The following is a 20,642-nucleotide window of genomic DNA, read 5'->3' as shown; positions in this document are numbered from 1 at the left end:
AGTACCGGAGCCGCGGAAGCTGGGATTTGAACTCAAAGTGGTCCGAGGATACCTTATTGTAAACAAAAAGAGAAGGCCAGCTCAGCTCAGCTCTCTAAGAAGTATAAATAGACAGACAGACAACAGTCAATCAATAAATCGATCGATCAATCAATCAGGCCAGCGTGTCCAGTGCAGTGCAGTGCGAGTGCGAATGATGATCGAGCCGGCGCATATGTCGTATGTAGTTGCAGTTGGAGTTCCGTGCAGCGCAAGAGAGAGAGGTGGAGGTGGTTCAAAGTGGTGCTCTCCTCTCCTCAAATGTGCTCGCGCTCAGCTTCAGCTCTGGCCATCCCATCACATCCACCTGTTCTGTTGTCTCTCGAGAAGGACGGGAAGCGGCCGCACCAGGGACCCTTGTCCGACCAGGAGGTGGTCGATGACGACAAGTGTACCTGCCCCGGCAATTGGGCTGCCAAGACGTAGATCCTGCATCGCGAGCGCTGCGGGTGACCAGGGAGGTGCAGAGAGGTTTGTCCGAAGGGAGTTTAGATAAGGTGGAAGCTTTGATTTTGGGAGTTGGGGATTGGCTGGGAGGACGAAGATGGGAAGGATTAGAGGTGACTGCCGGACCTGGATGCGCCGGGTAGATGCGAATCCGAATTTTTGGGATGAGGTTGAGGCTGGCTGCTGTGGGAAGGAGGGGAAGTGCATGTATGAGGTGGATGTGGTTGTGGATGTGTATGCCGCGGCCGAGGTTGGGGATAGAGGCATAGTTGGTTGGTTGCGCTGAGTAATGACGAGACTGTTTGGCTGGCTTTGAAGATCGAGTAAGCGATCCTGAACCCTTGTTGCTATTGCTTTTAGTCTCTGGATGTTGGAGAGCAGAATAGTAGGTGGTGCAACCACATATTGATGGCACGACATCAAAAGCAATTTAAAACAATAAGAGGCTCGAATGTCATCATCAAGAAGTAAGTCAGGTGATAGCAGATGTGGAGGTTTTATATAGCTATGGGCTATGGACACATATCATTTGACATCAAAATCCCGGCACCTAGCTCAGCCATTCGATCAAACGCCAAACTCCCCCACATCCATCTCTGATTCCATAACTTGTCTTTTCGCCCCTCTCTCCTTCACTCCTCCATACTCAACCTCACCCTCCCTCAAGCAGGAATCATAGCTACCTTAACACCTCCCTTCACCGCCGCCGTCAAAGTCAAGAAATCCGCAAACGGTGCCTCATCTCTCGGCTCCACACCCTTGAAAGCTTGTAATAACCTTACAGTTGTGAACGCTGCTTCCGTAAGGGCGAACTGTTGGCCGATACAGATACGAGGACCGCCGTTAAAGGGAAGGTATTGCCAGCTGTGTTGCGTTGTTAGCTTGGATTCGTGACTTTACGGAGTCGAGGAACTGGAGGTTTGTTTTGGGCGGTTTTGGGAGAGGGGTTGTGAGAACTCAGTTTTGGAGGAAATGAAGAAGGAAGCTTACCTAGGTCTCAACGTCTCCCATCTCTCTGGTTTGAATTCTTCCGCATCTTCACCGTAAAGATCTTTCCGGCGGTGCATCACGTAGACTTGGTAATTGATCTGTGTTCCTTTCTTGACGAAGACGGGGGATTTATGGTCTGGGCCTCCGCCGACTGGGAGGGTGGTGTCGGTGACGCATATTCGGCTGTTGGCTGGGACGATGGGGTGAAGTCGAAGTACTGGATGGAAAGGGTTACGTTAGTTACGTTGGATGTTAAAATGACGGGGAAGGTAAGGGGAAACAACTCACTCTCGTTCATCGCGTACTGCAAATACTTCATAGCCTTCAACTGCTCGAAAGTTGGCCGCTCACCTCCCAACGCGTCGACCTCAGCCTTCAACTTTTCAAAAACGTCCTTTCGTCTCGCCAATGTGTAGAAAAGATAGCTCAACAGACTCGCCGTCGTATCTCTTCCCGCAAGTAGAATATTCAACAACTCATCCTGAGTCTTCCTCTCCCCAAGATCCTGCTTGGCGAGTTGTTCAAGAAACACATATCTCGCCCTCCCCTCCTCCGTGTTCTCCTTCTCCTCAAACCCCGACTTTCTCATCTCAACCGCCTTCCGTATATAAGGCCCAATATACTCATGCACAAACTTGATACTCTCATCCATCCTCTTATCCGGCAACAGCGTCGCCAACTTCCCCAACCTAGACTGCAACCCCACGCGCTCAGTAATATACGTAAACGCCTCCTGGAACTTCAACCCCTTCTCCCTCTGCCCGCTCATCCCGAGCCCAAGCACATCACTACTCGTCCCAAACAAGAACTCCGTCGCCGAATCCATCGTCAACATAAAAAACAGCTCCTGTAAATCCACCGTCTCCCCACCCCTCGGAATCCGCCTAATCAACTTCCCGATATGGCCCTCAAAAGTCTCCAAATCCCCGACCTGACTCCTTGTAAAATTCGGCCTCAAAAGCGCCCTACTAGCCTCCCACTCCTTCCCGTCGGTGGTGAAGATGCCATGCCCGAACGTCGGGTGGAACGCGACCTTGCGGCGGGGAGGCAGCTCGAACTCCTTGAACTGCGTCGCGAGGATGGCCTTGATGTTCTCGGGCTCGGCGGTGTTGATCACGCGCTCGCCGAGGAAGAGCTGGCTCCAGGTGTGGGCGTTGAGGAGGGTGTAGCGCGCTTGGACGGCGGGGAGGAATTGCCCGAGTTTGATGACGCGGGAGTTTTCGAGGAAGAGGTCGAGTCCGAAGATGGGGTCTTTGTGTGGGTAGGCCGGGATGGGTTGGCAGTTGTGTTTGCGGGATATGAGGTTTCGTCTGTGGGCGGTGATGAGGTAGAGGGTGAGGTGGTAGATGGTGTAGAGGGAGGTGAGGGCGAGGAGACCGAGGGTCACGGGAGAGCGGTTTTCGAGGAATGTGGACATCTTGGATAGAGGGTTTGGATTTGACGGTGTGGTAAAAATCCCGAGCAGAAGGGAACAGAAAGAGAGGAGGGAAATATGAGAGATATGAGTTAGTATCGTCCTCTTGAATGTCAGACAAGAGAGGCAAAGTTAAAGACGCATATGTAGCTCCGTCAGCCAAGGTAAGACAAAGACTGGCTTCTGCAAGGATATCCGTCCGACGTCCCGGGCTGACCAGCAGTGAACACGAGAGGATGATACGTTTTCTGAAAGTGGATAAAGGATGACAGTGATCAGTCAGAACGGACGAAGGACGCTCTTATAAACTTAAATGGACGAGCATGTGAAGTCAACTCAGGTTATAGTTCGTTGCGGGGCAGCCACCTTAAGTAGCGTTATGCTCAACGACGGAGATCAGGGTCTCACATCTACTGTAAATATGATGTCCAGTAATGTATGGAATCGGAGCTGGAAACTAGAGCTTGTGCTGTCAAAAGGCGGGGTGTCCGTCTAGGCGAAGGCGGAGGACCGAGGAGCTGAAACTTGAGACAACCGAACGGAACGTGACCTGGTGTTACATGAGTTCCTGGTACTTTCATAGATTCAACATCAGACCAACATCATCAGAGATATCAATATCTTTCAACTCTCCTCATGTAAACCTTACATCCTCACGAAAGTGGTAGCCATTAATCCCACTCCCTTGTCTGATTTCGCAATGCTTTCCACTGAAGACCCTAGAGGAACTCCTCTCGAGACATCGGTAATCCGGAACGGGCAAGTAAGCATTTAGTGGCTCTGACTACAAAACAAGCGAGATCATTTATCTGCCAATCGTTTATGTATACGACCCGTTGTCTGAAGTAGATCAGGGATAATCTGACCTCAAGACTGCACTCAACAACACGTTGCCATGTCAGATTCCACGTGTGAATGGATGCTACGGTAAGATCGGATCGGTGTTTGTACTCTCCCCCCCCCCCCGGCTTGAATGTTAAATGTGAACTTTTACAGGTCGGAGGCCTGACTTTCAAGTGCTGAGTGGTCGGAGGCCCTGGATAGAGCCAGAAGCACAAGCCAGAATTAGGTCTGTTGTAATAGCATAGGTGCCTTTAGAAGGTATGAGAGACACTTAAGCCCTGCTCAAGGCTGGATCTCTACTGAATTATTAGATAGACACCCCTAGTAGCTACCCACACGAGGTCCAGTTTTCTACACATTTAACATTCAAGCCGGGGGGGGAGGAGTAGCAGGGAAGGGTATATATCCATGTTCATTCTGGATTTCCCCTCGGATATAGATATCGTCTCCATAGGCTTTCGAATGCCGGGACAGGATATCAGTCATCAATCATTTTTCACACGCTGGGGTCTTCGGAGACAATGCGTGACACAGATAGCTATCAGCAAAGCTACTCTTTCACAAAGACCTGGAATTTCTATCTTCAAATCATGTTCACGATGCTAAGGAAGCGACGCAGGCATTATTTACGGGTTTCAGCCGTCAGAGATCCTATGCTCTGGTGTGCATCTCGCTTGTCGTATTTCTCGCAACCGATTCTGCTGCACCGTCCATGTGTGGCATTAACCTTCAAGCGAGACAGGCATTGACGACTGGTTGGTGGAGGTTCACCCTCGAGGTTCACTTGTCAGATGGTCATGTCATTCCACTTTGGCTGAATCTGTTTCACGCTTTTCTGTCGCAAATCTGTGATCACCGATTGTCCGAAATCCTGGTAACTTGAACCTGCTCTTGACAGCTTGATGAGAGAAACGGTGTTCCTAGTACTTACCGAGTCAATCTAGCAGGTATTACATCAGGTCGGTATCACATGCCAATACGTCATTCTTTAGGTTAAAAGTGAGAGAGCTCGAACAAAATGTAATTATACTTACTCACTTCAAATCTCAACTAACAAAAATTTACCGGCTCCTCCATCCCTCACCCACTCAACATCCACTTACTCCCTTTACGTCACAACAAGATTTCACATCCAGCCCAGCTCGTGAACCCTCAAACCCAGCTTTCAATTCCTCAAACTCTATCTCACTAATCTCAACTCTAAACAAATGTGCCTCACAGTAAGACCTAGAATCCTCACCTAAGCATGAAAGATACCCTGCTAGATAGGACCAAATCGAGCGTGTCCGCCGTTCCCTCCAAGCAAAACGGCCGTAAGGAGATATGTACTTACGGAATCTCACATAAGCTTGCATAAGCACAAGCAAATTGCGCCTAGTGTTCGGCGCTTTTGTATTACATGTGTTTGTTGACGTGGTTACGTGATGGTGGTGGATATTGTAGATTTCGGCGAATTTTCCCTCCTTTATTTTATATATTCGTTACTTGGCTGCTCGTTCTATCTACTCTCTCTCCCTTTGCCCTGTGCAAATTTATCCTTTTCGAGATCTTTGATCCATCCGGTGGAACGAATGACTTATCTACGGCTGTAGAGCGAAACCTTCGAAGAACTTACTGATATCTTCATGGTCATCGAGTGAGGTTATGAGAGAGATATCTAGGATGAAAGGGTTAGTATGAAGGTCCAGGATGTTTGTGATAAATGAACCGGAAGCGAAAGCATACATTGATCAGGCCGAACAACAACCACTGCACCCTCCCTAACATCGACACCATATTTCTCATAGGCGTGCCCATACCCAGAGTTATAGCTGTCGTCATCTATAAACGTTTTATGAAGATCTGTGTATTATCATTAGTAACCAGCCAACAACTTCAAGCTCTAGGAATGTAAGGCGGGATAGCTGCTTACCTCTCATACCCCACTTGCCTGTTACAGGCCAGAAATACTCTGGGATCTGCTCCTGCTCCATTTCTAATCTCTTGCCGTGGAAGACTACGATAGGTTCGATGAAGCTATCTATGTCTGCGTTTGGCCATGTGAAGCGATGGACAGGACTCTTGTCGGAAGAGAGGAAGTTCGCAAGCTGGAAAAGTCAGTAAGCTATCATCTAACAACATCAACAGAAGAGAAACACACCTTCTTCAACCTCTCCATCCCCTCGACATCTCCCACACTCCCCGCAAAAATCACAATCCTCCACCTCCCATCCGCTGGCAACGCCCTGACAAGTTGCATTGCCTTCGCATCACAGAACCTCACGACCTGCGCACTCGGGAATCTCATCCCTACCGTCAAACCTTTCGCCAACTCACTCTTACTCTTCTCACTAGACGTTATGATGGAGTCATCGTAGCGAGCTGTCAGACCAGCAGTGTATTTCCCGCCTCTGATGAACTGCTCGCTGAAGTGTTGCGCCGAATGGCCGTTCGTGCCGTCGTTCTGCGAGGAGAAAAGTTTGGACCAGGAGCGATCAAAGGAGATGAGGTCAGCGGCGACTTTTTCGCGTTCGATATTGTAGGTTTTCAGGAGTGAGGGTGGAGCCTGGTGGGTTTTAGTCTTACTTCATTCTTGAGTATCATGGGATAAGGTTGTGAAGTTAAGGACTTACTCGAGCTTGTAGCACAGCAGCCAACTTCCACCCGATGTTAAACCCATCCTGTAAACTGACATTCATACCCTGTCCCGCTTTCGGGGAATGCGTATGGCATGCGTCGCCGGTGAGGAATATGCGGTTGTCTTTGGAGAAGTGGTCGGCGAGACGTTGACCGATGGCATACGCTGACCACCATTCTGTTTTCGCAAAGTCCATGCTGTATGGTTGGAAGATCTGGCGAGCTTTGCTGTGGAGATCATCGATTTTGACTTCTTTGACGATAGTTCCTGGTGGTAGCTGGATGTAGAACCGGACGAGTGATCCACCTTCTCTTGGGATGATCTGAGATGTGGTGGGATTAGACATGGCTCATTACAATTCCAATGACGAGAACTCTTGAGAGGTCTCGTATGAACATTGACTTACCATCAAATTTCCATATTTAGATCGAAGGCTAGCTTTCTTCCTGATGTCTGGGTAATTTGTTCGAGGGTAGATATCCATGACTCCCCAAACGGTATCTGTGCTATCACCAACCATCTTGAAGCCAAGCGAATGACGGACTTCACTATGAGCGCCATCACATCCCTAATTGCGTCAGTCTCATTCATCATGGCATGTCCCTCATCGTAAGCTCACCAGAACATATTTCGCTTCCATAATCTCATCTTTACCATCTTTCGTAGCAACAACTTTCACAGGATACGCATTCGCATCCTCCGCTTTCTGCGAATCAACCTCAACACTCTTAACTGAATACCCATAATCCACCCCCTGACCATTCGACCTCTTCATATCCTCCAAAAAGAACCTATTGATAATCGCCTGATTCAGAATCACATGCGGCATATGCGACAAGCCAGGCATCGTATCCGCCGTACTACTTGTCCTTACCAAGTTACCACTTTCATCAGAAGACCAGAACGCAACCTCAAGGACATGGTATGCTTCTCGTAAAAGGTTTTCAGAAAGTCCGAGACTTTCGAAGATCTCGACAGTGCGACATTGGACACCGTCTGCTTGGCCCATTATCATGGGCCCGGGACGCTTCTCCAGGATCTTGCAGATTATGCCGTGGCGGGCGAGCCAGACTGCGGCGCAGAGACCTGCTGAGCCTGAGCCGCAGATTATAACATCGTGCTTTTGGGACATGGTGGGCTGGGTTGAGGTGATATGTGAGAGGGTTCGAACGAAATTTGAAATGGTGGATAACTGGCCAGCTATTCAAGGACGCACGAGGATGCTGGATAAGTAGGATGAAGCATTCGGTGCAGAGGGAAAGTCTTGATTCTTGACTCTTAGGATCCCTTCCTCAGGTCAATTCAAAGTAGATATGTTCAAGGCGTGGTAAATCGCAGTCGGCGTAGTTCTACGCCGATACCAACATGCCCGCAGGCAGAACGGGACATGAAATGTGAATATTTCTTCGTCGGCAGATAGTCAATAGAAGGCGCACAACTTTGGGACATGAAAATTTGGTGACTTCGACCAACAAAAATTTAGTAAAGACCTTTTTCAGGACTTGGCTTATACAGTGGCATAGGTGTGTATAGTGTTGAAGAGGCAGACACAAGGTGGTGTAGGGGGTGCGGGGTGCGGGGTGCGGGGTGCGGGGTGCGGGGTAGACCTGCGCGGGACGCTCGGCACGGCTGCTGTGAATCTGACACGGCATTTTCAGCAGGACGGTGGCAGTGATGGATAAAAACAACTCCGTTCTTTCTTATCATACTTTCTGACCAGCAGCTTCACGTCAAAGCCATGCCAATCATGTCATATGGTTTCGAAGTAGTTGGAACTCTACAGAAAAGATTCTGGTAAAGAGTAGATTTGTAGCAGCTGAAATACAAGACGACAATGAGAGGGAGGAGAATAGAGTTTGAGCAATAATCATAAATGCACAGTTGCTGTCAAGGGTCAGTGAAGCTCCACCCCTGAGTGTTGGTGGATGGTTGGTCGCTTAGAAGGACCTCTTTGCTTGGTGCCCCTGAATCAAGCGAATGCAAACAAACAAGCCATGATTATGTGGAGACACTTCCCGCAAGATGCATGAAGGCTCAGCTTTCACTACGATTTATCATTACGAGTTTTTTGAACTCTATACTTACTCTAAACCACGAAAACTAACGATGAGGACTCTAACGACCGCACACTCTCTATTTAATCTCGCTTTCTGGTCCTCGAAAAGTAGTAAGAGACGCACCCTCCTTCACAGTGGCAAGCTCACCATATCCCAACCATAAATACTATACCGCCGAATATTACCACCAAGTCCCACCTCCCAATCGAAACCATCATTCCATTTGATTTCGGCTCATCGCCGAATGGTTCAACAGAGTCAGTTCCACTGGGTACACCTGTGGGCTCTGCAGAACTGGAATGAGTGAAATTCACCGGTACGGTTATCGGATTTGCCACATCCACAAAAGTTTGAGAGCCAATTACAGTCGTCTTCCCGTTTAAACCTGACAGGTTCTCATTGACGGGAACTCTTGTGGAGCCAGGGAGAACGACGTTCAATGTCCCAGATATCATTGTGGTGCGGCCTGGGAGAGGAGTCGTAATGTGGTTGTGTGAACTTGGTTTTGGTACAGAGATGGCTAGGGTTGTGGGTTGAGATATTATTACAAATGTGTGGCTGCTGACGACTGTCGTGCTGCCTTCGAGGTCTGGTAGGAAGGTGTTGACGGGCACTGTAGTTGGGGTTGAGATGACAGCGATCAAAGATCCAGAGACTGAGGTAATTCGTCCTGGCAGAGTAGCAGTGATCGTGTTGGTAGCAGAGGGTTGTGATGGTCGGACAAGAGGTACAGTTGTTGGATTTGCAACTTCGACGAAAGTCTGACCGCTGATGACGGTAGTGCTCCCCGTCAAAGCAGGCAAAAATGGATCGACTGGAACCAGGGTCGAGCCAGGCAGAACAACGCCTAGCCCACTCGATAAACTCGTCACACGACCTGGAAGAGTTCGGGTAGTACTGATTGTTGGATTTGGACCTGGACTCGGAATAATGGTAAACGACTCTTCAGTGGCAGGGTCGGAATCATCCCCTGGGAGCAGAACAAAGGTTCCTTCTGGGTCGACACCAATGACAGGCTCCGAGGGTACGGCGTCGATAACAAGCTCAATTGTGCTTCCAGTACTGTCGACTAACTCAACAGTGCCATCTGATACTAGCATGGTGTCCAGATCTTCAGAGTCACCCTCAGCAAACATTGGATCGGGCTCTGTGCTTGATGGAACTTCATCTTGCATCTCAGATGGGTCTCCCGATGAGCCTGGGGGAACTTGTAGTTTTGGGGCTGGCGAGTCGGAGTCCGTGTCGGGGATGGGAGCAACTCCATCTGACTGTTGGGTGTCATCGTCTGGGTCGAAAGGCAATTCTGAATCCGGGTCGTCGATTTGACTTGGAGGTTCAGATGTTGGAGGCGGTTGGGCATCTTGAGTTGGTGAGGCTTCTTGACCAGAATCCACCTGTGAAGGGACCTCGCCTTGATCAGGAGCTGTGATTACATCGGTAGGGACTGCCGGAATTTCAAATGTGGTTGTGGGAGCGAGAGAAGCGGTGCGTGTTGTGCTGGTTGTGTTGAGGTAGTGTGGACCAGTGACAGCTATTTCTGATCAGAATGGGGGAGATGAGCAGGCTCCGGTCACACATACCGGCAACTATTCCAAGGTAAGGAGTCAAGGCGCAAAGCCCGTAAATTAGAACCTTGGATACCATTAAGAGCTTCAATTAGACTCAATATGTGAAAAGGGAAATCTGTTCTGAGGAAGGGAGGATGAGAAAGTGAGGAGGATTCAAGGAATACTTATGCCACATTTCTCACATTCCGTAGTAGCTCTTCAACATTGTCTGGTTGCTTACTTCTACAGTCTCTCAGTAATGTATAATTCCTTGTCTCAAGTCTCAAGTGATTACAAAGGACCCCAAAACTGTTGCGGACAAACTTCGAGTCAGTTCCGAATTGCCATGTGGGTTAAAAGTGTCAAAGGTACAGATGTAACTGGACACCAAAAGCCAAGTCGGCAACGGCGTCGTTATTCATCAAGACGCATCGATGAACTTCTTTAAAGATGGTGTGAAGAACATATTGCTTTTCAATTGCGCCCCATTAACCATGTATGTCTCATCACATTGATCCACAACGAAGCTATTCTTGACGACACCCGATCCTTCACTTCATTGTATGAGCTGGTAATCAATGATTCTCCCCTGTGGCTGATATATCAACACATCCCCAATTTGTTCTTGTAATTTTATTCGAATATACCAGAAACCATGTTTCTGGAGCTTTACTTCTGTCACTTGATGCTAATCTGTCCATTGATGCCAAGATCTCGAAATATTAGATCTGCGACTTTGCCACATCGCAAGCATATTTCAGGCCCAAATTTTCTCGTTAGGAACACTTCCACACATAATCCCATCATCTGACCATCTGTAGAGCCCATTCCTCCACACTATTGCTTTTGTGATGGCAAAGATCGCGAAGTGTTCGACGATCTACCCGCCTTCGCTAAGCGAGTTTGGGGGCAGCTGCACCTCAACAACTCAATCACATCCAGCCCGCTGTCACCAGCCCCCAAAAAAGCAAAGAATTGTTCGACTTCACACCAGGTACCACTTCCGCTCGCTTCTCCGAAGCTGAGACGGGATGAACTCTGACGTTCAGCCTCGTGCGGCTAGGAATAAACACCTGCACAGCGATTACCAATGCCTTCCAATGTCTTAGGCCGCCACAACATTATTCCGTGATTCAGAATCCCCTCTGATATGGTCGAAAATCTATCAATGATGATCCATGGTGGAGCGGGTTTTCTGGGCCAAGGGTTGAGAGCGAGTTAGCTGTAGTCTGCCTTGACATTCCGTCAGTTGTGAAATTGAGTTGACACCCATCCCAATTCTGGTCGGGAGACAGCGACAGATTATTGATTAAACCATTTCTGCCTTTCGAATATTATGCATTCCGTTTGATCGTCTCCAGAATTTGCATTTGCTAGAATGGCAACTGTCAACTTTTCTAAAGTCTCCTTTTGGGTTGCCTTTTGGCTGCTTCTCGCAACCCTGCCGTCTCAAGCAAAACGCGTTGTCCCAACACAGTCAACAGCTGCGGATGTTCCTGCTGTATCAGAAGTTCCCATAGCACAATCGGACATTCCTACCGACGCAGCGTTGGCAGCGCAAGCGTTTCCCATCACAATATTTTCGAACTCAGACTGGTAGGTGACTTGGTCTTCGCACTCGATTCCATTCACGATACAACAGTATTCCCAGATCTGGCAGCTCGTGGGTTTTATAATCCGTGCCCATGGTATAATAATCTATGAAGCAAAGACTTTTTTTCTGATTATATACCCCTCATCTTCTCCGCTCTCTCCCCACACTGTTTCATTATGACAATTATTCGTCTGAGATACATCCCATTAGTCTATTGCTTACTCAAGTTTATAGGGATGGAAATGACGGGCCATGGTCATCATTCAGTTTTAGAACGGGCAACCCACCCCAGACTCAAAAATTACTCATCTCGACCTCATCTCGAAGCGTCCTACTTGTTAGTTCGTCTGGATGCACGTCGTCTGACCCACCAGACTGCGCAACTCAGCGCGGTGGAACCTTTGATCCCACCAAATCATCCACATGGGTAGCAAATACCATCGCCGTAAACACGTCGCTATCTTTGCAATCGTCGCTGGGATATGATGTCACCGGAAATTTTGGCTTTGATGACTTTGCCGACAGTTTCAGCTTCCTTCCTCAACTCAATCAATCCATTGCTACATTTGCAGGTCAAGATACGTATGTTGGAATCTTTGGCATCTGTCCACGCTCAACAACGTTACCAGGTTCGACTGTTCCCGCGAAAAGCTATCTGGAGAATCTGAGGGATAATGGAACGATCCCGAGTCTCACTTGGTCATACACAGCTGGAGGACCTTACCGTAAGTTATTTTCATTATTCGATCAGGAACGTGTTCTGGTGCTGACATTACCAAAGGAAAAGGTACACAATATGGAAGTCTGGTCTTCGGTGGTTATGACCAGGCACGGTTCATCGCCCACGATATCACCTGGCCATTCGACAAAGACGAATTTCGCGATCTGACCGTGAAGGTCGAGTCCGTCACGTCGTTTGGATGGGGTGGTAACAGAGATCAGAAGTCTCTGCTGCAGACTCCGATATCTATGTTTCTAGATTCCTCGTTACCATATATATGGCTCCCACTTGAAGCTTGCCTACTTTTCGAAAAAGAGTTCGGGCTCATCTGGGACGTCGCAACAGAACTGTACCTCGTTAACGACACACTACACGACAGTCTGTTGGCAGCTGATCCCAGCGTGACATTCGCGATCAACAATGGCACTGAAGGGTTTACAGTCAATATCACCCTCCCATACGCCGCGTTTAATCTCACTGCCTCACGACCGCTGGTTCAGAACCCATCACGAGACTTCCCGTTGAAGCGCGCAAACAGTACGACTGAGTATATACTTGGTAGGACGTTCTTCCAAGAGGCATATGTGACTGCCGACTACGAGCGTCATACCTTTTCCGTCCATCAATGTAAAGGAGTTGCCAACAATGCAGAGGATATATGGCCAATTGACTCATTGAATGGAAGTTCCACAGATGCGAGCGCAGGCGGTACATCGACTGGTGCAGGGCTTGTTGACGCATTAACACCTTCTCCGAGTAGTAGCAGTGTTGGACCTGCTGTTGAAGGGACGATTGGTGGTGTTGCGTTGGGTGGGATCTTGACTATGATTTATTTCTTCTACGTTCGGCCAAAACGACAGAAGACTGAGGATGTGGAAGGAAAATCTGAAGCTCCTCCTTCACCAATTGAAGATGTTGAAGAAACAACATTTTCCAAACCTGAACTTGACCATGATGGGGTCGGTGTCTATGAGATCAATGCGGACCGAGAGCCGGTTGAGACGGAGGTCAAGGAGCAAGCTATCTATGAATTGGAGGGCGTGAAGGGTGTTGTTGAGTCGGATGCGCGAGAGCGGTATTTGCACGAGATGGCTGCAGTGGACGAGGTCGCGAGAGAATTGAGAGCAGATGATGGGGCTATCGAGCTGGCAAGTCCGGTTCCTGTGGTACCCGGTGCTGGAGAGTCATCGAGTCAAGAAGACACTGAGCACGACACCAGCAAACCCGAAAGGACTATTGCTGAACTGGATGCAAATAAGGATGTTAAATATGTTCGATTAAGTAAAACCGATGGATCGAAGGATTCATCATCGTCGAAGTGGACTTGGATTTCCTTTCGGTAGCCCTGAATTATTGCTCGCTTATATTAGTAGACCCACCTTGTCAATACAAGCGTTGAAAACAAATAGCACAGATGACGCTCTTCTCAGCAATTCTTGGGCTAGAATGGAATTGTGAGAAACAAATCAAACACTAGACACTTGGTAGAGCCACCACTCGCTGACTCAGTGACATCACACTGAACCTGTCTAGTCATCCATCATTGTTTTCATTGTCTCGCTTAATTAGACGGTGAGCTAAACAGCGCTTCATTACTAGGTACCAAACTTCATCGTAGCTAGTCCGAGCCTACCTCAATATATCAAGAGAATTAACAAGACAATAGAATAAATCCAGTTGAAATAACAATCGCACACTAATGTAATTCTACTTAAAATCTCCAGAGCACACTTCCCCATGTTCTTTCTGTTCCACAGAAACTACCATCAAACATTCACTTCAACCTTACAGTTGAGCACTTCTTCGTACATCCTACCTCTGGCAAACAATCATAACATATCACTCACGGTACAAACCTCAATACTCCAAGACGACAAAGTTCTCAACAATCGCCTGAAATCCATCATCAATAATGGCACCAACAAACACCATGCCCAAGGTGTACATTCACCTAATCCGCCACGCACAAGTAAGTTCCCAGCCCATATCCTCTACATCAGATCATACTAACATCATCAAAAGGCACAAAGTAACTACCAAGCCATCCGTCGCACAGCAGTAAGTACCTCTTCTTCCCCCTCTTCACCCCAACTCTTTTCCCACACACCCACCCACCCAAAGTTCACCACCTAACACCACACAGGCACAACAAGGCCACCCGGCTCCAGAGCTCACCCAAGCCGACATAGACCTCTGCAGAAGCATCCAAGACCCTCGCCTCACCCCACACGGCATCCAAGAAGCCCTCGCCCTACGCACCAACTTCCCATTCATGAACAAAATAACCCACATCATCACATCGCCGCTCCGCCGCACACTACAAACAACACTACTAGGCCTCGAGCCAGCTATCCGACGAGGTATCCAGCCCATCGCTCTGGACATCCTGCGAGAGACGGGGATGGGGGCTAACAGTTGTGGGTCTTATCTACCGAGTTTGCTGGATAAATCGGCGAATCTGGGAGGAGAGCGGGTAGTGACTACGGAGATTGAGCGGGGTTGGGAGGTGCCTACTTGTTCGATTGGGGTGGATCTGAGAGCGAAGTTGGTGAAGTATAGGATTAAGGATTTGGCGCGCGTGGCTAGGATGCAGGAGTTTGAGAGGGAGGAGGCGAGGTTGGAGTTGGATGGTGGGACTGGGGCGCTGTTTGGTCATGAGAATAGGTGGTTGATGGAGTATGATGTTCCGTTTGTGGAGGAGGAGAGGGATGTGCATATTGCTGTGGTGTCGCATGGGTCGTTCTTGAAGAGGGTTATTGGTGATGGGAGTAAGCAGATGGGTAATGCGGAGTATAGGACGTTTGAATTTGAAGCGAAGAGTGAGGGAGGCGTTGGGGGATATAATTTGGTGGAGACGGATGAGAGTTATGAGAGATGGTTTACGGCGTTGTGTGAGAAGGAGGCTGCTGAGAAGAGGATTGAGGAGAAGGAGGCAGCTGAAGCAGATGCGGCGAGAAGTCGCTTGGTTGGGATTGCACAACAGGCTCTGGTGTTGGTGGAAAGGATGGAATTAGATGGGGTGGATGCTGTGGAGATAGACGTCGCCTGAAGAAGGATTCTGTAAAACTATCATGACTTAAGGTGGTTGTAGGACGGATAGGAGATGTTTTATTTGAGTTTCTGGCATAGCGGCTGGTGTTTCGCGGGTCAAATGAGAATGGACATTATCTTACACTCCACTCCGTATTGACTTTTATGATTGTACCCAGCTCACTTCGCATTCCTCTTCACTCGTTCGCTAGGTGCCTACTACCTCAACCTGTGGTTTAACGATACTCTGCGGGAAAACAGATGGGATTACAGAATACCTAAATTGAGAAGACTCATTCTTGTCAATGTCGTGGAGGCGGGCCGCGGACATATGCTCTGAGTGAGCGCAGTGGTAGGTACCATGTCTTCGGAACAAAGTTTTGCAAGGTACTTTTCAGCAACGAAGAGATCTGTGTCTAGACATGCATAATTGACCAGATGTCGGCCATGAGCTTTAGCGAAGTACAGGTAAGTTCTGAATATCCTAGGTAATGAGGCAATATATCAACAACATTTTACGCCTCAGACTGCTACCCCGCATAACATGATTCCATAACAGACGAGTAAGTCTAACATTTCGATATGCAAAACTTCATCATCAACCCAAATATCTCTACGATCTAGCAGCAAACTCAATCTCAACTTCACGCGGCAACACAAAAGGCAGCATCTCGCTAAACAGCGCTGTCATATGAATTGATGTTATGATGATATAATATAATCAATAGCAACCCACCCCACGCTACGCCACCATACATCCGCTGCTTGTCCCTCTGTCCCTCTGTCCCTCTACCTATCCATCTAAGTAAGTATGCATGCATAAAACCATTCAACTTATCAACGTTGTCTCGCACCCAACCCAACATCCCATCACCTCGCCTTCATCACGCCATCTCAAACCCATGGAATACTAAGAGAATAAATAACGACCACCCCTCAAACGCCACCTTCAGTCAGCCCAATAAGCAAACAAACCTAGCTCCACCCACCAAATAAGAAGAAAAACTCGATTAGTACCTCTGATGCCTATATCAACTGCCTGCTAATATGGCTGGCTAGCTAGCTAGCTAGGCACCGTAAACGGCGAAGTATTTGCATCAGCATTCTTCTCTTCGCTCTTCTGTGTCTGCGCTTCCACGGCAGGTACAGCAGATGGAGGTGCTGTTGACTGCTGTGAAGAGAGAGAAGGCAATGCAGTTTTGAAATCACTGACATTAATCTCCTTCTGCTTCTCCTTCTCAGCCGCCCCGCTCAGGCCTGCCTCAGCACTGCCAACACCAGCACCAGCACCAGCACCAACAGCCTCCCTCACACCCCCCAGCACACCCTCCTCCTTACAAACACCCCCCTCACAAACCATTACCCTCGCCACTCCATCCCTCCCTCTGAAATCCCTAAGTAGTTCATTCCTACTCCTCAACCAACCCCCCTTCTCATCTCCATCTTTCAACCACGCAAAAGTCCCCAGTCCCCCTCTAGGACTCTTCTCAAACTCCTTGACCTTGCCGATACCCACCCCAACCCCCTCCCCATCATCCCCACCACCCGCAACAACCACGCCCCTAACACCCAACTGGCTCGCCACAACACTAGGCATGAAACTCGCAAACAGCCACGGGTACTGCAAGGTCTCGCTCTCGAAGCCGGCGATGGTACTCTTCGCCTTGTCCGCGTACGCGGCGTCGTTGAGGAGCGAGGAGAGACGGTAGAGGTTGGAGGCGGATGTGCCATTGGTGGAGGGCTCGGAGGTGTCCATGCCGTCTTTGAGGCGGAGGATGGTGAGCGGGGCGGAGGCGGGCGTGGAGAAGAAGCCGGCGGTGCTGGCTGTGTCGAAGAAGAGTGAGATTTGGGTTTCTGTGAGCGCATTGATGTTAGATATATCCCAATGAGTGAGGGGTATTGGATGGAAGGCTTACGTTGCAGCTCATCGGCCCATTGTAGCCACTTCTCGTCGAAAGTCGCTTCATACAGATCAATCAGGCCTTCAATCAAGAACGCATAATCATCCGCAAATCCCTCCGTATCACCCCGTCCTTCTCTCCAAACCCGATACAAAGTCTTCGAAGACGCATCATACAAATTCTCCTTGATGAAAGTAGCAGCTTTGATCGCAAAGCCAAGATACTCCTCCGACTTCACCGGATCAAAACCCTTGATCACAGCTCCCGTCCTAGCCAGAGCACCAATAGCGATTCCATTCCAGCTCACGACAATTTTATCATCCAGCACAGGTCTAACACGCTCTTTCTCCCGATGGGCTCTCAGCGCAGCTTTACCCTCCTTAATAATCCGCACAACCTCCTCTTCCTTCATACCGAACTGACTGGCAAGTGCGCTAGGCGTGCTGACAATAGCGAGGACATTCTGATCGAGGAATTCATCGTGTGCGTCGTTTTCAGGCTCGACGTTTCCATGACCGCTGACGTTGAAGAATGCTGAGAGGATAGGCTCAGCTTGCGAGCCGAGGACGTTTTCGAATTCGCGTTTCGTCCACACGTAAAATGCTCCTTCGCGTTTCTCGGTGTCGCCTTTCCTATAGAGACTATCTGCGTCTTCGCTAGAGTAGAATCCTCCGGCTGAGTGTGCGAGATCGGTGGTTAGGTATGTTGAGATGTCGTATACGACGCCGAGGAGTTCTGCGTCTCTCGAAAGTAGGAATGCGTCTAGGTAGACGTGGAGCAGCTGAGCATTATCGTACAGCATCTTCTCGAAATGGGGAAGCGACCAATCTGCTGTGACGGAGTATCTCGCGAAGCCATTCCCAATATGATCATGGATGCCACCTCTCGCCATCTTCTTCAGAGTCGTTACAGCCATAGTCTGCGCATTTCTGCAGTCGGCAGCACCGACCACATCAATAACAACAGACGGATACTGGCCCAATCTCAACAAGAAGGACAATTTCGAAGGCGTAGGGAATTTCGGTGCAGAGCCAAACCCGCCATTCTTACTATCAAACGTCGAAGCAAAATGCTGATTCGCTTCCTCCAAAAGCTCGATATCAAGACCATCAGCTCCCTCACCAAGTCTTCCACCAAACGTCCCTTCAGCAGCAAAACTCTTCAACTGCTCCAGTATCTGCTTCGAGTCGCTCCTACACCTCTGTTCCTGCTCTCTCCACACCGTACTCAGCTTATCCAAGATGCCCAAGAAACCAACCTGGTCTTCAAACGGTGTAGTCTGCGATGTTGGACCAGGCCAGTACGTGCCGCCGAAGACGGGCTCGAGGTCTGGCGTGACGAAGACGTTGAGAGGCCAGCCGCCGGAGCCGGTAGTTGCTTGAACGAAGTTCATGTAGATACGGTCGATGTCGGGACGTTCTTCGCGGTCGATTTTGATGGGGATGAAGGCGGAGTTGAGGATTGAGGCTACCTCTTCGTTTTCGAAGGATTCGCGTTCCATGACATGGCACCCTATAGTTACTCAATTAGCTGTGTTCTCTTTGTATCAATCAACCAAAGGTATATCTCCATTCCCGTCTCTTCCCTTCCTTCTCCTATCCCATTCCAACCCCCCTCCTCCAAGAACACGCCACCCCCAAACCCAGCCCCAAAACTCAAAAGGAGAAACCACAAAACTCACAATGACAAGCACTATACCCAATACTCAAAAACAACAACCTATTCTCCCTCCTCGCCATCTCCACCGCCTCCTCCCCCCAAACCTGCCACCGCACAGGATTCCCCCGGTGCGCCCTCACATACGGACTCCTACTCTCACCAGCGCGATTCGTCAGGATAAGCTCGGGCTTGTCTCCTCCTCCTGCTCCTGTGGTACCATCTCCGTTCGTGGCTTGTGAGGAGGAGGTGGTGGTGGTGGAAAGTCCGTTGTTGAGAGCTGTTGCTATGCCTTGTCCTTGTCCTTGTGCTTGGCCTTGTCCTGGGCTCGCGCCTGACCCTTCCCCCCGGAGTTGTGCTGCCATCATGACCAATTTTTGGTGTCTTGCCTTGCCTCGTCTCGGTCTTGCCTCGTCTTGTCTTGTCTTGTTCTGCACTTCTCTGGTCTTTGCGCTCCTATCCTATCCTATCCTTCCCTATCCTATCTCGCTCCAAGCAACACAGAGGTATATCCTCCCCGTCGCAGTCGCAGTCCTTCCTACACCCGTGCTAGCTAAGCTCTGCCCTGCCCTGCTCTGCTCTGCTCTGCTCTGCCCCGACCGTACCAAAGAACCCTACCCGATATGCGCTGACTCGCGTTTCGACTCGCGTTTCGACTTCAAAACTCAACTCAACTCAACTCAGCAGTGCCGCACAATTTGCTTGCTTGCTTGCTTGCTTGCTTGCTTTCTTCCTTATATCAAATCCAGCTCAAGCTCACTCTTCTCTTCTCTTCTGCAGAGTCGTTCTCTATCCGCTGCGCGCCTAGCTGTATTCGCGACAATGGAATCGAATCGTTGAGGTGCAGAAATAAATATGCGTCGTCGGAAGTGAGTAAGTAAGTATCCTTATGTAGCGGGGTAATAAAATCCCACTCAACCAACTCCACTGCACAAGGCTGCGCTGTCTTGCTTGCTCGCTCTTTATCGTCAACCCTCCCTCCCGACCGACGAGAATTTCCTACTCTGCTCCTTAATTGGGCTGAAGGTATCTTCGGAAATAGTATAGCTGCGCCTGTGTGTGGATAAATATGCGCTCGAGATTTCTCTCTCTCTGGTAGCGTAGAGGGAGGAGCGGTGGTGAGGGGTGAGGGGTGGTGTTGAAGTTGAAGTTGAAGTTGAAGAGGGGAGGGGAGGGGAGGGGAGCGGGAGAGAGCGGGAGAAGCGGGATCTGTAGGTACCTTACGGTAATGGACGTTACTTTACTTTACCGTATCGGATCCACATGCACTGCACGCATATGTCGTACCTAACCTTATCAATAATCAATCAAATCGCGATTTTCATGCGCTACTGTAGATAGAGTACTTCCGCGTGAGTTAATCTGAGCCGCCTGAACCTACCTAACCTCACCTCACCTACTTACTCAACAGTCAAAATGCACACCTCCGCCGGACTCAAATAAAATACAAAAATCTTCCTCTCCAGACTTAAAGAATATTAATAATTATCCTAAAATCATTATCTATCACAAGAGGTAGGTAGGTACCTATCGATCGAGTCATGAATAAGCTACCAACCACCCAGCCACCTATCTACCTTACCTACCTGACTTGCACTGTCGCAAATCCAAGGTAGGCGACCTGTTGCGGTTTCACGCTTATTGTCAGTCGAATACCTTACCTACATCACTTACACCCCCCCCCCCCCCCTTTCCCCTTCCCCTTCCCGAGGTTGATTATCAAACGAGACGAGCTTATTCTCACTTCACTTCCCTTCTTCACAAATACAAACAAGCAGACGGAATT

At 49.1% G+C, this 20,642-nt stretch overlaps 6 protein-coding genes across 7 annotated transcripts; 2 read left to right on the top strand and 4 right to left on the bottom strand.

Annotated features, from left to right (window-relative positions):
• Window positions 1-966: 966 nt before the first annotated feature.
• ONS95_004543 (uncharacterized protein) lies at window positions 967-3,486 on the bottom strand. The gene has a single exon (XM_058497909.1). It carries the CDS (start codon window positions 2,891-2,893, stop codon window positions 1,553-1,555), a length of 1,341 nt encoding a protein of 446 aa, XP_058352639.1. The 5' UTR covers window positions 2,894-3,486; the 3' UTR covers window positions 967-1,552.
• Window positions 3,487-4,764: 1,278 nt separating this feature from the next.
• ONS95_004542 (uncharacterized protein) lies at window positions 4,765-7,865 on the bottom strand. Of its 2 annotated transcripts, XM_058497908.1 has the most exons (7): window positions 6,970-7,865; window positions 6,757-6,918; window positions 6,346-6,672; window positions 5,874-6,278; window positions 5,646-5,820; window positions 5,459-5,575; window positions 4,770-5,390 (listed from the first exon to the last, which is right to left on the bottom strand). In XM_058497908.1, exons 1-7 carry the CDS (start codon window positions 7,480-7,482, stop codon window positions 5,314-5,316), a joined length of 1,776 nt encoding a protein of 591 aa, XP_058352638.1. In that variant the 5' UTR covers window positions 7,483-7,865; the 3' UTR covers window positions 4,770-5,313. The 2 variants fall into 2 exon arrangements, with proteins under 2 accessions (XP_058352637.1, XP_058352638.1); XM_058497907.1 differs by having other exon boundaries at window positions 4,765-5,575; window positions 5,646-6,278.
• A 183-nt stretch (window positions 7,866-8,048) lies between these two features.
• On the bottom strand, window positions 8,049-10,188 carry ONS95_004541 (uncharacterized protein). The gene has a single exon (XM_058497906.1). It carries the CDS (start codon window positions 9,580-9,582, stop codon window positions 8,551-8,553), a length of 1,032 nt encoding a protein of 343 aa, XP_058352636.1. The 5' UTR covers window positions 9,583-10,188; the 3' UTR covers window positions 8,049-8,550.
• Window positions 10,189-11,332: 1,144 nt separating this feature from the next.
• Window positions 11,333-13,612, top strand: ONS95_004540 (uncharacterized protein; the record flags this gene model as incomplete). Its single annotated transcript, XM_058497905.1, has 3 exons — window positions 11,333-11,550; window positions 11,783-12,273; window positions 12,330-13,612. The coding sequence occupies 3 exons, from the start codon at window positions 11,333-11,335 to the stop codon at window positions 13,610-13,612; spliced, it is 1,992 nt and encodes a 663-aa protein (XP_058352635.1).
• Window positions 13,613-14,181: 569 nt separating this feature from the next.
• ONS95_004539 (uncharacterized protein) lies at window positions 14,182-15,318 on the top strand (the record flags this gene model as incomplete). The annotated part of the gene is made up of 3 exons (XM_058497904.1): window positions 14,182-14,238; window positions 14,292-14,327; window positions 14,413-15,318. The coding sequence occupies 3 exons, from the start codon at window positions 14,182-14,184 to the stop codon at window positions 15,316-15,318; spliced, it is 999 nt and encodes a 332-aa protein (XP_058352634.1).
• A 716-nt stretch (window positions 15,319-16,034) lies between these two features.
• On the bottom strand, window positions 16,035-20,025 carry ONS95_004538 (uncharacterized protein). The gene is made up of 3 exons (XM_058497903.1): window positions 18,882-20,025; window positions 17,216-18,712; window positions 16,035-17,153 (listed from the first exon to the last, which is right to left on the bottom strand). The coding sequence occupies exons 1-3, from the start codon at window positions 19,222-19,224 to the stop codon at window positions 16,363-16,365; spliced, it is 2,631 nt and encodes an 876-aa protein (XP_058352633.1). The 5' UTR covers window positions 19,225-20,025; the 3' UTR covers window positions 16,035-16,362.
• Window positions 20,026-20,642: the final 617 nt, after the last annotated feature.

Source organism: Cadophora gregata (genome assembly GCF_030347475.1).
Source record: "Cadophora gregata isolate MNR1 chromosome Unknown scaffold_14, whole genome shotgun sequence".
NCBI lineage: Eukaryota > Fungi > Ascomycota > Leotiomycetes > Helotiales > Ploettnerulaceae > Cadophora > Cadophora gregata.
The sequence above is the reverse complement of the archived record's forward strand: the minus strand, read 5'-3'. Positions and strand labels throughout refer to the sequence as shown.